Raw genomic sequence first — 16,359 nt, forward strand, 5'->3', positions numbered from 1 at the left:
CATGAAATATTTGGGGAGATATGACATAAAGAAATTAAATACTTTGGATGACTTCAAAAAATGAAAAAATTCTATTTGGTCAGACTGGTGCCCACATACAAAAAAGATTCTATAGTTCCTTGGAAGTGTTAAGGAAATTACAACATTGACTACATTTCCATTTTTTAAAAACAAACAAACAAAACCCAAGCAACTTTAAGAAAAAAGTGTCTCTGCTGTCTTCAAGCTATAAGCTCTTATTTGTTGCTTGCAACTGTCTGAAATATGTATTTTGTCACTTTTCATACAAAACTGTTGTTCTGACATTTATGAATTGAAATGTTTCATCTCAGTAATCATTCATGGAACTTGCCATTTGTGTTGTCTTTCTGAAAAATACAGCTTCCGACATCGCATGTTATTATAGCAAACAATAGATATACATCCCTAATTACACAGTAACAAGAGGAAGCTGATTAAGAATTACTGTGAGAGGTACATAGATTCTCCCATGTGGGTACACAATGCAGCTGAACTACAATTCCAGTGACGTACTGTGCCAGGAAAAATGAGCCCCCTTTAGTGAAGAAGCATCCCAAAACCAAATATTCGGATTCATTTCCTCTGCTCAATTTTTTCTCTTTGCTTCTACTTGGCCCCATTTTTTTTTTAAGCTTTTATTTTCTTAGATTTTGGCTCAAAGGTTTTGTTTTTCATGTTTTAAAGGAGAGGTCTCTATGTGCTGGGGAAAACCTTGGTTGGTCTGCATTTTCTGACTAAATATCTCTTTCCCTATTTATGCAGCTGTCAGAGGTGCTTAAAGGCACATGTTAAGAAAGATACCTTAACTTTATTTTAAGGAGTTCAAAACAACATGTGTTTTCATATTTTTTAGTAGGGAATAGATGTAGGGACACCTGTAAGGACTGTAATAATATTTATCTTTCCAAGGCTTTTTTCTGCAACACCATTAATAGCATTCTTAATTGCCTTTGCAAGCTCCAGCCTTGATAATTTTTCCACTTAGGAAAGACTATGTATCACAGTACAGATTCATAAATTACTGTGCAAATCATATATTCTTTACAATCTTAAATTCTGTCTCCCTGAAAGGAGATGCTTATCATTAGTTGAGTCCTGATGGCCAACTGGCTCACCACTGGCTGCCCACACAAAATCTATATGGCTATTAAATATATGGGTTTTTTTTTTTCTGCTTGATGATGTTGTTCTCCTTTACATGATCCCACCCTGCAGGGGGAAACAGAAAGCCCTTCCCTTCCCTTCCCTTCCCTTCCCTTCCCTTCCCTTCCCTTCCCTTCCCTTCCCTTCCCTTCCCTTCCCTTCCCTTCCCTTCCCTTCCCTTCCCTTCCCTTCCCTTCCCTTCCCTCCCCTTCCCCTTCCCCTTCCCCTTCCCCTTCCCCTTCCCCTTCCCTTCCCTTCCCTTCTTTCTCTCCTCATAGGTTTGTTTTCAGGAAGAAATAGACATTTGACACCAGACTTAAATGCAAGGAAACATGAGGTATAAAATAGCAAGGAGAACTTCAGGAAGCCCTGTAAACTCAAGCATATTATAAACACTGTGCACACTTAATCTGCAAACCTAAATCAGATTATTTTGCAGTTTCTCAACCTGATTTTTTTATAACTGTGAAATGACTAGTCTGTTACTGTCAATAGATAAACTGTCTTTTACTACAATTGAAAAGCACATCCCTTCATTTTAGGGTTTACATTTAGCAGATGTCACTCTTAAGCAAATTTAATCTTATTTAAGTTGTTGTTTACACAGCGTATAAACTAAACGGTCATGAAATCTGTACATTAAATTGTGTCAGTCCTTTTAAACTATAACCTGACTTCTGCTCACTAAGCTATATGTACAGGAATATTTCCAATGTCTGAAGAGTTTCAAGGAATTGCATTTGTGGTTTGAGACAACCTGCCTGGTACCTCTTAATTTCTTATTCCCTAATGGGGAATTACCCTCTCTAAAACTAAAGTGTGAAACAGAGAACAGATTTATGTTGGAAGGGATCTTTGGAGGTCTTCTGACCCATGCTCCTCTCAGAGCAAGCCAACTTTGAAGACAGATCCAACTTGACAAAAACTTCACATGTGCTGGCTCAAGGGGCAGGCACAATAGTTGATCTCTTGAGACTCCTAAGGGTTAGAAAATGAAGCTTTATACTACTGAAAAAAAAAAAAAATCCAGTTTGGGAATAAGCATGTGATCCTCCTTCTTTGAACAGCTTTCACAAAGGAAAATTGAAAAATTTAGCCATATTTTTTGTTAAATGAAAATTTTCAAAAAAATCAACAAAAAAATAATGCTAGCTGGCACAATCCAGCTACTTCCTTCTATTGCTGAAAGTTCCCAAACATGGTTCCTAATATCAGTACACTACTGTGCTGGCAAATACTATTTTGATCAAGTTCTAGAGATCATTATATATAATTTCATATCAATTTTCTTCACATTTAGAGTTTCAGAAACATCATTCTTGTTATGGAAGAAGACAGAAATTGAGTAGACTGAGGCACATGGCTGTTACAAAAATGCTTTTTAATATACTTCTAAGTGGTGCTAAAATAATTGTAATAACTTATTTCATATCACACCGTATTTCCTCTAAAGGGATACTGTGTGTAAGTTCACAGTCTAAGTTTAGGAAGACTGTTTTCCTGCTGAGTGGTAAAGCTAATATATAAATAACTTGATCATTCCAAACTGTTGTTGATATAAAACCTCCTCCTAAACTATATCAGATGTCATCACCTGCTCCCTGTGAAAACAGACGTCCTTGGTGTCTGTAGCTCCTGAGTACAAAGCTAGCTGATATCCTTCTAGACGAAAGGCCCTTGACTGTATATTAACACAGCCATATTCAAATGATCTGAGTGACTTCCAAACTGTTGAGCCTCCATTTTTCTATAGGGTTAGTGCCTCTGGGGGGGCCAAGAGCCAGCCAAGAGGAAACACAGGGCACAGGGTCTTAACCAGGATTACACCTGAGCACCTCCCTAAGTCACTGCTACTTGCCTATTCCTTTACCATTTTCCCTTTTCTGCACAGCTGTGCTGCTGGACACCTGCTTGACAGTTCCAGGCCACATCCTAATGGCAAAGAAACTAGAGTTACTTTTACGCCCACAGAAAAAGAAAACCAGCAATAATTTACAAAACTTTAAAAGGACACCGAAACCTTAGAGAAAGCAGTGGGATCAGCTGAACCCTCTCTGGTAATTTTAGAGATTAGCTTCTAAGCCTGTTGAATGGTCTGTGGTAATCTTTTACAAGGTATTTCATAAGCAAACAACCCAATAGGCTATACTGCAACCTTACATTGTGCTGCAGATTTGGAGAGAGCTTCTTGGAACACACAGTGTTCAGTTTTCCCAATACAGTGCACAGATTTAGACCCAAAGAGACTCAGATTTAATCCTGGGTTTCTCATCAACCCTCTGAAACGTGACCTACCTCTTAAGCTTCTCCCAAGCCACCTCTCTCCAATTAAGGAGAGCTAGATTGTAAAATGCCATATCCTGTACCCATTTGGCTTGGCAGATTTAATGAGCCATTGTGGTAGAAACAAGGTAATGCCCTCAAGCCACCAAAGATTAATCCATTATTCCTTTTTTACACCTGAATTGTTCAAATAGCAAACTTGCACCATCCATTGCACAGATCTCCACTCTCCTTAAAGGGTTTCTGCAGACAATTTTTCTGACAGTTTTATGTCTCTCATAACTCTGGGTAGCTGTGCCCCAGCAGCTGTAAGGTGGTGCTCTCCCCACCCCCCATGATAATTGCCCTTTTCCAAGGCAGATGCAGTTACTAACAGATCAGAACTTCCCTTCTCAGTGGCCTGAAATGGAAGAGCTGTGGGTAGGGCAAAGGCTAAGCACCAATCTCCTCCTTTCCACCTTCTTCTGCAAGTGGCTGTATGTTCACTGGATGGGAAAGAATAAAATAGTTTCTCATGGTCACATCCCTTCAGTGTGATTGTTTAGAGACATGTTTGGAGATGTTGGCATAAACTTTCCTGTCTTCTTCCTCCTCCAGGCTGTGTCCACTGGTAATACTTTGAGAAACAGGACTGTTGGGCAGAGATTTAAATCTTCTTCCTTGACATTTCACTAATCCTCAATAGATAGAAGAGAAAGTGCCATGATGGTTTCTAGGGGATGTATACTTTTCCATGATTTTGGCATTGGGATTTTAATTTCCCCTTTAATATCTTCCTTCCATCCAAAATACCTTCACTCCACAAGAATATATCTACTTATCAGAGGAGCAGAATGTAATTTCCTGTAAGCATCCAGTACATTCAGAGTTTCTCCTACTAAAGACCTGTATCTTCTGGGCAGAAATCATGCAATTGGGTAACACACTCCCGTAGGACCTCAGCTAAAGTTTTGCTCAGATAAGGGCTGAGAAACCACTCAAGTATATCTCAATTGGATTACTGGCAACCGGAATTTTTTTAAGAAGGAGAAATTATGTCGTAGCCACACTAACACAGACAAGTTTTGTCATTAAAATAGTTCTGAGCTGTTCTCTTCTGAAACAATTATCTAGCTACAAACACCTTCAGAACAGTAACTAGTACACAGCAGAGCTAAGCTTGTGCTCAGAGAAGAACAGACACAAATTGTTTCTTGCTGGTGCAGAGTTTCATATCTTGCCTATCAGCAGAAAATACTTAAGACAGATCTGGATCATATGTCATAGAAAAGACAACACTTATTAAAAAGATTGCACAAAAAACTACCTATACTTCAAGAAAACCTGCCAGTATTTCTGTTAAATGTGAAATAATATGCCTAATAATCAGATTAACTTGAAGCACATTCTTTCTTAACTATAAACATAAGAGCAAGAGGATCTTTCAGGATAATGGATTTTCTTTAAATATTACTCCAGTACCATCAGACTCCATATTGAAATGTGATTTTATCAAAAAAGATAAATAAAGTGATCCTGCACTTAGTGTGACATGAGAGAATAATTCTAGGTGGATGACCAACAGGAAGAACAGCAGGAAGAAGGTGCACTGCCCATCTGTGTACTGAAATGTCCAGAGAGGACAATCTGTGTGGAGTGTAACAGAACTGTCTGCTAGGAGCTGGGAACAGACAGACTGCTTGGTTGGGAATATTTTATTGTTATCCATAGGTAGCAGGTTATCCCACTACCCCTTTTCTTAAGTGGAAAAATATTCAAGATTCAAACCACAGTCTTTGCTACCCACACCAAGCCCAAAGGAGTCATATCAGGAACTGATCTGTGTAAAGTAGTGTGCTCCTGGTGTTGGAGAAGGGCTTAAGGAGCCCCTTCAGCTTCCTTATTCATTTTCTTCCATATTTCTACTCTTCCCAGGAGGATGTTTCCAGCCATGAGAGTGAAAATTACAGGATTGGATCCTCACCAGCAGTATTATATTGCCATGGACATTGTGCCTGTGGATAACAAGAGATACAGGTAAGCTTTTTAGGTGCAGAGGTAGGAACATTGTGAAAACTCACTGTCAATGAAAGCCTAGGAAAGACACATGCCATTATACAGGTATGCAAAGGTAGGCTGGAGGAGACCACGTTGATTTACACCAACATAGTTGATTTGACCAGAATCGTAAGACATAAAACCAGAAGTTTAATATACTCTTTTGCACTTTTGGATTGAAATCTTGCTTTTTTCAAATAGCAGTTTTTAATTGGAGATCCCTAGCATGTATTTCACAATCACATAAGTAGCAATGACTGTCTGTCTGACGGAACTGATAACTGGAGTTATCAATGGGGAGTCTGGAGCCTTTAGAACTACTTCAGCAGTAAAGGAATAGGCAAGTGGCAGCTCAGGTCTGGCCTGAACTGAATTGGGTGATTTTTGTTTTAAAAGCATTCACTGTCCAGCACAGCAGCCACAGGGGATGTGAGTCCTGACCTGCAGCATGGAGACACTGAGAAACCTTCTGGTGAATCTCCATCACTGAGCTGGAAGACTGAAGAAGAGATTTCTCTGCTATTAATGGGCTCCCAATCCTAAAAAGTACTCTGGAAAACTCATGATCCTCTGTATCCCAGAAAACTATCCAGGCAGAGGTGATTTGTCTATACTCATTAAAAGACCCCTGAGAGCAAGTCTTTTCCCCAAATAGTCTGGATCACACCTCATTTCAAGGATTCAAAAATTGATCCTCTGTTTCAAATGCTAAATATTACATTTTTGCTTTCAGATTGTGCAGAGTGTTTCTCAGGAAAATGCTTTTCCTGGGAAGAATCAAGGTAGTTCCAGATATTCAGCTAGATGTTTTGTCCCTTTCTTTGAGTGCAGTTCTGGCTGCATTAATGTGAAAAATAAATATATAAATAAATACATTTCTGTCTTTGTTAGTTTGTGCAGCCACACAGAACAAACCAGTAATGAAAGGAATGGATTCTCTTTTCTCTTCTTCTTCTTCTTCCTCTCCTCTCCTCTCTTTTCTTTCTTTTTTCTTTTGAAAATACATAAAACAGGTCACCGTTTGTAGGCAAGGACTGAAATAGCTTAGGAGAGCTAAGTAGAGACTCAATGAAGGACAGCACATGGCAGAACTCAGAGGTGTTAGCAGGACTGTTTGTGAAATGCCTTAGGCTGAAGGAGCTGTGGGTCAGAAAGAAAAAGCGTCTAGGCAAAGCTGTGTTAGAGAAATTCATGGCATATATAGGATGGCTAGATCAGGTTCACAAAATATCACAAAAGACTAGGAACACAAAAAATATTTTTTCCTCTAATCCCAACATTTGTATTACTATATGGAATTTCCTATTTTGCAACATTTCAAACCAGAATTCTGTTTTATCAGTTGTTCTAGTAGTATCTATTTGATTTTGCCCTTTCTGGGTGAAGACACATGTATTTTGCACAGGCTGGCATGGCAGCCAGTGCAGATTTCCAGAAACTACAGGGAATTTGTTAATATTTTCAGAGAAGGCTTTGTTTATCTGTATTTTTCAGCCTCTTACTCTGGCTCAGAGAGGGTTAAGGAGTTTAGAAGGCACATGCGGCAGAGTTTTACAGGGAAAATAACTGCAAAGGTGGTTTTAATAATGAATCAAGCCTGAACAAGTGGCTCAGGGTAATCTGGGTTTCATTTAGAAGGTAGGAGGTTGCAATAAAGCACATTCTCCCCTGACTACAAATGAGAGCTTGAGGTGCATGCATGGTAGGGGAGGAGAAGCCCTGGAAATGTTCCTCCAGTGAGTGACTGACAGCTTCACTTGGCCATTTTTCCTTCCTCTTTCAGGTATGTGTACCACAGCTCCAAGTGGATGGTGGCTGGCAATGCTGACTCCCCAGTGCCCCCGAGGGTTTACATCCACCCTGACTCACTGGCTTCTGGAGATACCTGGATGAGGCAGGTGGTCAGTTTTGACAAGCTCAAGCTGACCAACAACGAGCTTGATGATCAAGGCCATGTAAGTTAGAAGCTAATTGTGGTGCCTTCTGCCCCAGCTTACCTCTTCTCAGGCTCAAAAGGGTGATGCTACTCCTCTGATACTCCTGTGTTCTGCTGAGCATGCATGCCCATAGCCACTCTCCAGATTTATGGAGCTTTTTTCCCTACTTCAGCACTTTTCTTCAAAATGTTGCCTGACCTTATAAAGCAATGGAGCCCCTTTCTCCTTGTACATAGCACAAACTTAATCTCTTACATACTTGTAAGAAAAGAGTAATTTTCTTCATGCTGGTCCTTAACTCCATCCCTGCTTCCTTGTATATCTGCGTGTAGTGTAGAATATTTGAAAAAAAAAAAAAAAAAAAAAAAAAAAGGTTTATTCTCCTTTTGTTTTCTTTTTAGATAATTTTACATTCAATGCATAAGTACCAGCCTCGTGTTCATGTCATTCGCAAGGACTTCAGCAGTGATCTTTCTCCTACAAAGCCAGTTCCTTCAGGAGATGGGGTGAAAACCTTCAACTTCCCTGAGACTGTCTTCACCACAGTGACAGCATACCAAAATCAACAGGTAAAACTGTGTGCCTTCAGGCTCCTTTTATGTTGTGTGTTCATCAAAATATCAGTGTACTCTCTGTGTTTGAGACATTAACTTCTCTAAGAAACATAGCTCAAGAAAAGTGTACATTTTACAGGCTCACTCTTTTTTCTTCTGCACAAAAAGAAAATGCTTGCTATGAGGTAGCATGTAGATGTGCTGTCTAGCTAGAAAACCATCTTGCAGATAAGGTGTCCGCAGTTTTTATTGTAAAGTAAGGAGGTGAGATCAGCCATGAAGAGATGTATTGTGTTCACTTTTCCTTGCTGCCTTGTGGTACAAAATACAGTGTCCTGCTTTGTAAGGCACTACAAACTAGTCCAGATCTGTTATCTCAGAGAGAAGACACATAGGAGTTTTTCCACTGCTAAAATGAAGGAAGAAGTTTTAGATAAGAGGAATCTCACCAGTTTTCTGACAAAAGAAGCCTTTGAACATCAGCAGCAGCAGTCCATGTATTGCTTATGAACTAAAATTCTCATGCAGAATACACATTTGATTCAGGTCTTGTGCGGTTCCCAGTGGAGAGTGTCACTGACTCCAGATATCATAAGAAGACATTGCCACAGCAGAATCCAATCTGCAGAGGCCTTGACTACTGAGCTTTGTTACTGATCTGCCCTTTTTCTTAAACTACATGGCATTAAGAAATGTAATCTCAGTCCACACTAGCATTTGATTGCAGAATTCCCTGTCCACTCCTATTTTCCCCTAAGATATGATGTCTCTTAGAGGAAACTAATTGCTAGGAAAATATGATTATTTGAGAATGTAAGCATTTGAGGAATGGCAAAGGACTTTTGGAAAGGTCTCGCTGTGGATCGCACGCATTTGCTCCCCCTTCTTCAGTGGCCAGTGAAAACCGGTTTCCTAGTTTTTAAGGAGGAGGTGGCCCGCTTCATTGCTTCTGCAGGCATGTTCATTGCACACATTGAGAGATCCTTATACCTACCCATTCCTTTTGTAGTCTCCTTATGTATTGCTTATCTGCCAGCTCCTTATGTATTGCTCATCTGTGGGAGTCCTCAGGAATTCTTGTTAGAGTTCATACCACCTCTTGTCATGCTTTAATCTCAGTGTGCTCCTCTTCTCTTGTTCGTGTATGCACACTCCCTGTCCTACTCTCAGGTGAGAGGGGCTGTGCACATCCCATTTCCTCTTACTGTCATCCTCCTTACTATGGTGGGGGTTGTGATGGCGTTACAAGGGATGTGTAATGTAATTTTTCCCAGGCATGTGAAACAGAATCTCAGTTTCTGAAGGTTTTTGTTGTGTTAGTAATGTGTCCACTTAGAGAGGTACTCTAATAAATTGGAGTGAGGGTACAAATGGGCTTGGAAGAAAAATAATCTGCTATCAAGCCTGTTAGGAAAATAGATTATACATTTTTCTGCCATACATTGCAGAGGAGTCTTGAATCAGAAATGGTGAGGTAAATATTTCTCCATGACAACCTCTGTGCTTCTGGAGAATGACTTAATGAACTCAGTGAACACCATTATATCTGATATTCTGGGACTGAGGGAGACACCCATGTCAAATCAGTTTAGGGCAAATTGTCATATTTAGCCTATTTGTAACAATTGTGAATTGTAACCATTTAGTGAATTGTTACAGAGTTTTTATTTTGCAACATATAAGAGAGCACACTTGCTGACAGTGCTCCCATGACTGCTTCTGGACACCCACTCCTAACTTTTTCTCAGTCTGATCCCCTTGAATTGACTTAAATCAGGATCCAAAATGGATCAACTATTCCAGCAGAAAAAAATATTGCAGCACAATGGTGGGCTTGCTGTCATCACAGGACTGGAAATTTCCTGTCCCCTACACCCAAATGTGTGTACTCCACAAACTTTTAACTGTAGACCAGGCATGGAAAGAGGATAGAGAAAGGAGAAGAAATGACAGGAAATAAACCTGTCATTCTTCCCTGATGACCAGATCTATAAGACATAATTACACAGGTAAGGGAGGGGTCTCACGCACTGACACTGTAGGCCACCTCACTGTAAAGAAGCACTGAAATGTCTTCCCGTCTCTCTGAATTCCAAACATTTGGGGGTTTTGTAAAAAACGAAACAAACCAAAACCAAATTGGGGGGTAGGGAATTTTTATAATACCAGTAAAGGAGATTCTGGTGGCTTGGAGAAACTTCTTCATTAAAAATAAATTTAAATCCCCTGAATCTGCCTGCATGCCCTCCAATGGCTGTAAAGCTTTGCCTTATTGGAAGAAGTGTCTCTGGAAACAATTGTAAAATGTTAGCAAATCCACCACAGGGATTCCCTCTGCTGTAATTCCATCCTCCACAGAACATATCTGCCTCTGTACACAGAAGTCCCAGGACAGCTGCAAAGTCAGGCTAGCGGAAATTAAGCTCACAAATTAAGCTTCTGCAAAAATAGGAGCTGCGTTCCAGACCTGAGGTTAATATCCAGAGCAAGATCCTGGTTCTGACAGAAGCAAAACACCTGCAAACCCGCTTCAGATCAGTCTGTATTAAACCAGTACCTTTTGAGCAGTTTCAGCAAAAACACCTCAAATTTGATAGTATCTGGAGATCTTCTTGTCTTCCTGCTCCAGAGACATTTTCTCCAGGACAAGGTGAGGATGGCAGGGGGAAGGTCTCATGCTGCACCAGGTTGGGGAATAGCCGACAGAAGATACGATATCATGGGCTGCAAGGTCAAAATCCCACTGTTATTTCCATATTTATCAACATGGAATCCATGTCTAAAAACAAAGCAGGAAGGAAGATTCCCCCAAAGCACTCAGTCTGGCCGTCTTCTTCTTTGTTTACAGTAGGGGAAAAAAAGAAAAAAAAATCATTTCCAGACCAGAAAACCCTTGAAGGGTAACCCAGATGCTGACGAGAACAGCAGCACCTGGTGCATGTGACTGGGTGGCCAGCTGCTGTCTTTGGAGGCTGTAGCCTGTGCTTTGGTTCTCCTTTTCTCCTTGGCATTGTTTGAAAGTCCATGAGTGCATCCATCTGCTGCTTATCTAGTGTTGAGGCTGGGATAACCCAGATACCAGCGAAATCTGAGCAGTATGCCTGCTTCCCAAACCACATGGCCCTTGATGACTTACATCTCCTGGGGTTTTGCACCTGGGTCCAAGGTGTGCCTCTTCTTTGGGAACAGCTTCTCAGCCCCAGCGCTGCATCAGGTTTCCTGAAGCAGCCAGATTTCTGGTGCCTCTGGCACCATTCATTTGCTAGGCAGATAATCTGTTCATAGTTAACAGACGGGTAATTTTATATAAGTCTGAGGAAGTAAGTATAAAAGATCATAATGTAGGTGGTTTGGGCAAGAGTGGTAATCATCAGTAATTTTCATTTGTTGAAAGAAAAAAAAGATTGCAGAGATCAACTGATTCTCTTTTTCTTCCTTTGTAGATCACCAGATTAAAAATTGACAGAAACCCATTTGCAAAAGGTTTCAGAGATTCTGGAAGAAACAGGTAAGAGGAGCTTGTGTTTCCCGTTCATTTCTTCTCTCCTGCCTCTGATGAGTGCACAGGGCATGTGTCTAAGTCTGAGGAAGGTGTTTTGTGATCATAATTAATTTTTACAAGAGAAGTTTGTTGTAGACTAGTTCTTAAATGAATTGGAAGGACTGTTTTACCTTGCTTAAACAGAGCCAATGTATAATGATGGCTCCCTGAGAAAATACTTTCCAGGTTAGACAGCTAGACTGACCCTATTTGTTTTCTGAAGTCTCCTCCAGTGCTGCTCTTAACTTTGCCTGGATCCTGCAGTCCCAACCCCTGACAGGGTTTTAGATATTCTTAGACAACATATCTGCAAAGACAGCTTACCCCTTTCCTGCTTGGTGACATTTTTCTGTGACTGTAGGTTTTTGCTGTTATATGTTTAATTTCCTGTTCACTGCTACATCAGTACTCCTTATATTACCAATACTTTCAAGGCTGTTTTCTTCAGTACATGTGTGAGGTTTTTTGTTTGCTTTTGGTTTTTATGCTGAATAATTTATTTATTTATGCTCTTTTCTATTATTTTAATGTTTTTCTGTACTTTCCCAGTCATTATTGAGAAACACAATTAAAACTTCTTTTAATGTCTCTGATAAGTTCTTAGTAAGCTGTTCATACATTACTGATACGGTGCCATGATATCCGAAGAATTAGGAAAAATAAATGAACTTGCAAAGATACTGTAGAGTTTCTTCATTTCTTCCTTTTTTTTTGTTACTAAAATGAAGAACAGAGAGAGAAAAATGGAGGATTGCAGATTATAAAACAGGTAAATTGGTCACAGGCTAACACTCTGTAAAATAATGAAAGAAGTAGGAGAATGGACCTAGACACTTTTGCTTGTTCTCTATTATATGTAGAGATGGCTGGAGGGAATTTTAAAAAATTTTAATTTTCACAGGAAATTCTGAAACTTGGAGCACAAATACTTCCCTTATATTAGAAGAAAAAATGAGTTTCTGATAGGTTTTCAGGATAAAAGTGCAAAAATGTTCTAGATTCAAACAATTTCAGTTTTTCTCCAGTGATGTCAAATTATTTCATTCTGTGCCACTTTTGTCAGAATTTTTATGAAAAGATTAAGTAGAACACCTTAGACATTATTTAGAATAAGTTATTTTTTAACAACACAATAGTAAACCAGGAACTTTAATTAAAAAACATTTTGTATTAGTAAAATACATTACAGAGTTATCAGAAAAGAATAAGAAAGTCCAAACAAAAAGTTTCAACTTTTTCTGCCATTAATGAATCCAGCAGAGTTGGCAGCAGATCTAAGTACTTCAGATCTAAATGACATGGGAATCCCTTAAATTAGTGTGACAAAGACTTTAAACATTAAGTAAATGATACAATTAGACGTATATATTAGACATACGTTACAAGAAGCCCAGGTTTGTAAAGCAAGGCTATGAGCCTGCAGACCAGAGTGAAAGTTGTGTGCACAGCGCTCATTTTCTGTCCTCATGGACACTGTAATTCAGTTTTTACCTGCATAATCCTCTTGTGTGTGTCCACGAGGATGACCACCTCATTCATGGTTTAGTATGGGAAGTATTTAGTGAACACAGCGAATGGGTAGTGGCTCCGTATTTCCCATCATCCATTCAAACGCTATGCCCTCCATAATCACAAAGAAGACATGTTATTGACCTAGTGACTTCCTAGCTCAGCTCCTCTGCTCTCATCTTACTGTAGCTATGCAAAAAGATGTTACCGTCCTTATTTAATCCCCACTGTGACCATTAGTTCTGGTGCTTTGAGGCATTTATGTCTTTTACTCTGCTCTCCTCTCCCATGTGGGTGAAGAAGAGCATGTGCCCCAGATACAAGGTCTTCCCTGTCTGCAGAGATACAGCTGCAGGAGAGGCTGGACTTAGAAGAGGGATTGATGCAGTTCCAGGTACATGGTGGGTGAGATTAATGTGGAAGGCATTAATAAGGTCCTAGCCCAGTGAATTTGGACAGCTTCCTGAAAAGGTTGGGAATTACTGATCTTTGTAGCTCATTGATTTAAGAAAGGGCAGGAAATTGCTATATGGCTGCAGCTGTGGGGAAGGCTCTCTGCTGATGTAAAGAGGAATTAAAATCTTTAAGGTATTACACATCAAAGAGAGCAGCCTGAGGCTTTAGGAAGAAAAAACAGGCAAAGGTATTTGCAAGCATATATAGCAGTCAGGCGCCTGCCTCACAAGCGGTGGTCTGGCTAAGGCTGCACCGCTGTTGTCAACTAGCGGAGGACACTCTAAAGGCTCAGCTGCTCCCTTGAAAGAGAACATGCACATAGATGTACACGTAGGGAGGAGAAAAGCACTAAGGTCCAAGCCATGTGTGGAAAGGACTCTAAATGAGACTTTTCTTAACTGTGCTGGCTGGCTCTTCTTCCACTTGTGAATTTCTAATCTCATCAGGATCACTGGCTAACAGGAGTGAAGACTGAGATACTCTGTAGCTTCCCCACAACGTCACAACAGCTTTGGTCAGCTATGGTGCAGCAGACTCCAGCTAGAGAACATCCTGCTGAAAATGAAGAAAAGGGTAATAATTTGAGAAAAGGGCCATTTGTGAAGGAGCCATGTCTAGTATATATCTAAGAGGTTTTCTGTATAAAGTCTTAAAAGAAAAAGTATGGCAGCAGCAGGGGCCACAGAATGCCTGAGGCTGCTCCAGGGCACCATATCCCAGAGTAATCCGGACATAGAGTTAGAGCCATGCTTAGAGTTTTCCAGCAAAAGATGAAGGAAAAAAAAAAAAAAAGAACAAAACCAAAACCCCAAACAAACAAAACACCAAACCAATCCAACAGTCCCGCCTCCCCATGCCCACTGCCCCCCGCCCCCGCCAACCAACCCAACAAAACAAAAAACCAAAAAAACCCCAAACAAATCAAAACAAAAACAAACACCGGAAAAAACAGAAGATGATGGAAAAAGAGGAACTCTTAGGCCACTTCTTCCCTAAGACATTTCCTTCTGCTTTGTGTTGAGGCTTTTCCACGGAATGGAGATGGATGTTTTTCCTTCACTCATTTCTTATTCTGACATTGTTTCACTCTCGTTGCCTGCTGCAGAAATTATAGGGTTAACTATTTTTTTTAGAACTAGTTTCTCTTTTAAATCTTCCACTGCCATCAGCTCACTGCCTTTCTTCTGAGAGTGATCTGCCTTTGTTGTTGCAAGAGATTGCTAAAAAACTGCTGCTCCAGGACAATCCATCATGGCATAACTGTCTGTATTCATCTGGAGGAGCGATCTTTTCAGGGATCCCTTCTTGGATCTCCTTCAGTTGTTTTCATAGTTGTCTCCCTTTCATAGCTGCCTCAGTCTTTGCACTAGGAGAAGAAGCAGTGAGGTGTTTCAGAGGGAAGGATGCAACAGCTCAGCAGCTTGACGTTGTTTTGCAGTCTTAGAGCACTCTGCCTTAACTAAAGGTGGTCAGCAATCAGACCATGAGCCTTGAAAGATTAGGGATTTAGTTGGTGTTAGAAGGCCAAGTCTTATTTCCCACTTTTTAGAGATTCCCTCTACGTGATTTTTGGTCCATTTTTTGCTTTATCTGCAAAAGCACAGGAAGCATCTGTAAAAGTGAAGCAACAGAAACGGTCTTGATGGTGAAAGGATACCTAAATAATGTACATATGAGGCAAGTATTACTTGGTTGCTTTCCTGAACTTCAAGAGACTGAGAACCAGAGTTTTTGACACATGGAGCTCATCTAGCCAAGTGTTTGGGTAGTGAGGGTGCAGATTGAATGCCACGGAGCCTATTTTTGGAGGCTTGACAGTGGGATGCTTGGGGGACCTCCTTATCCAGGAGGAAGCCAGAAGGGACAACAGTCAGGAAACCCAGCAGGGTGATGGGAGAAAAAACCCTAAGCTAAAGGCAAGCAACAGCACTTTCTTTTCAGATGTGGGCAGCTGAGGTGAATAAAAGCTGTTTGTGTTGGAAATGCTCTTTGAGCTTTTGTCTAGTGTAAGAAAGCCTGGAGGGTGCTTGGAGCCAATAGTTTGGCTTCCCCAGTGAACAACGAAACGATGACCTGAATCCTGCCTGCAGTGGGAATGGCAAGGTCAGCCGTATGGCATGGATTATGGAGTTGCACAGATAGCTTGTACATATTTTTTCATTTTTCAGACAATGGAACTGTTTCATTTATTGCCCATTATTAAAAGTTTATAGCACTAAAAATAAAAAAATGCATGAAAAAGAGAGAGCGAATTTTGGATACCTTTTAAAGGACTGACCTTATTAAAATAAAGCTGGCAGTGAGTCCTCTTCTGATACTTTTTTTTTTACTTCCTTCATAAAGATGGTGTGAGAGGGGAGAGTTTATGGCCTGATAGACAGTTTGAAGTCAATTTTTCAGTGCAGTTCTTTGGAAGAGAAAGTGGATGCCACATGGATAATATTCAGCACACTTGGTACCAAGCAGCCCTCACCAAAGTCCAAAAGAAGTTGTTGAGCTGCTGAGACTTCAGAAATGTTGAAAACACTTTTTTTTTTTTTTTTTGGTCAGCATTTATTGCTCTCCCAAAATGTCTCTTAATTGGCCAGGTGGGGTTTGTTTCCCCATTTGGGGCTGGAACACACACGGAATAGCACTCCAGTATTTCTGCTGACTAGGACAGTGCTGCCTTTCTGTCCTGATGGTGGAAGTCTGTGGTGTGGTACCACACTAATATCATAAACTGCTATGGGAGAGAGGGTTTTTAGAGTTGACAGTGATGGAATTTCTTGATTCCCACTCCCTCACCTTACTTGTTTCTTAGAAAAATAGCAATGCATCACACACAGAAGAAAAAACGATACTGAAAGATTGAGGACAGAGTTGTAAAATCACTCGC

The 16,359-nt window shown here is 40.3% G+C and overlaps 1 protein-coding gene across 1 annotated transcript in view; it reads left to right on the forward strand.

Annotated features, from left to right (window-relative positions):
* The window catches only part of TBX15 (T-box transcription factor 15), a 95,664-nt gene that overhangs the window by 60,188 nt on the left and 19,117 nt on the right, over positions 1–16,359 (forward strand). The window contains exons 3-6 of the mRNA XM_065628200.1: positions 5,362–5,463; positions 7,268–7,439; positions 7,823–7,990; positions 11,419–11,483. Coding sequence (XP_065484272.1) covers positions 5,362–5,463; positions 7,268–7,439; positions 7,823–7,990; positions 11,419–11,483 — 507 coding nt within the window. The remainder of the gene's footprint in view (positions 1–5,361; positions 5,464–7,267; positions 7,440–7,822; positions 7,991–11,418; positions 11,484–16,359) is intronic.

Source organism: Caloenas nicobarica, chromosome 1 (genome assembly GCF_036013445.1).
Source record: "Caloenas nicobarica isolate bCalNic1 chromosome 1, bCalNic1.hap1, whole genome shotgun sequence".
Classification (NCBI taxonomy): domain Eukaryota; kingdom Metazoa; phylum Chordata; class Aves; order Columbiformes; family Columbidae; genus Caloenas; species Caloenas nicobarica.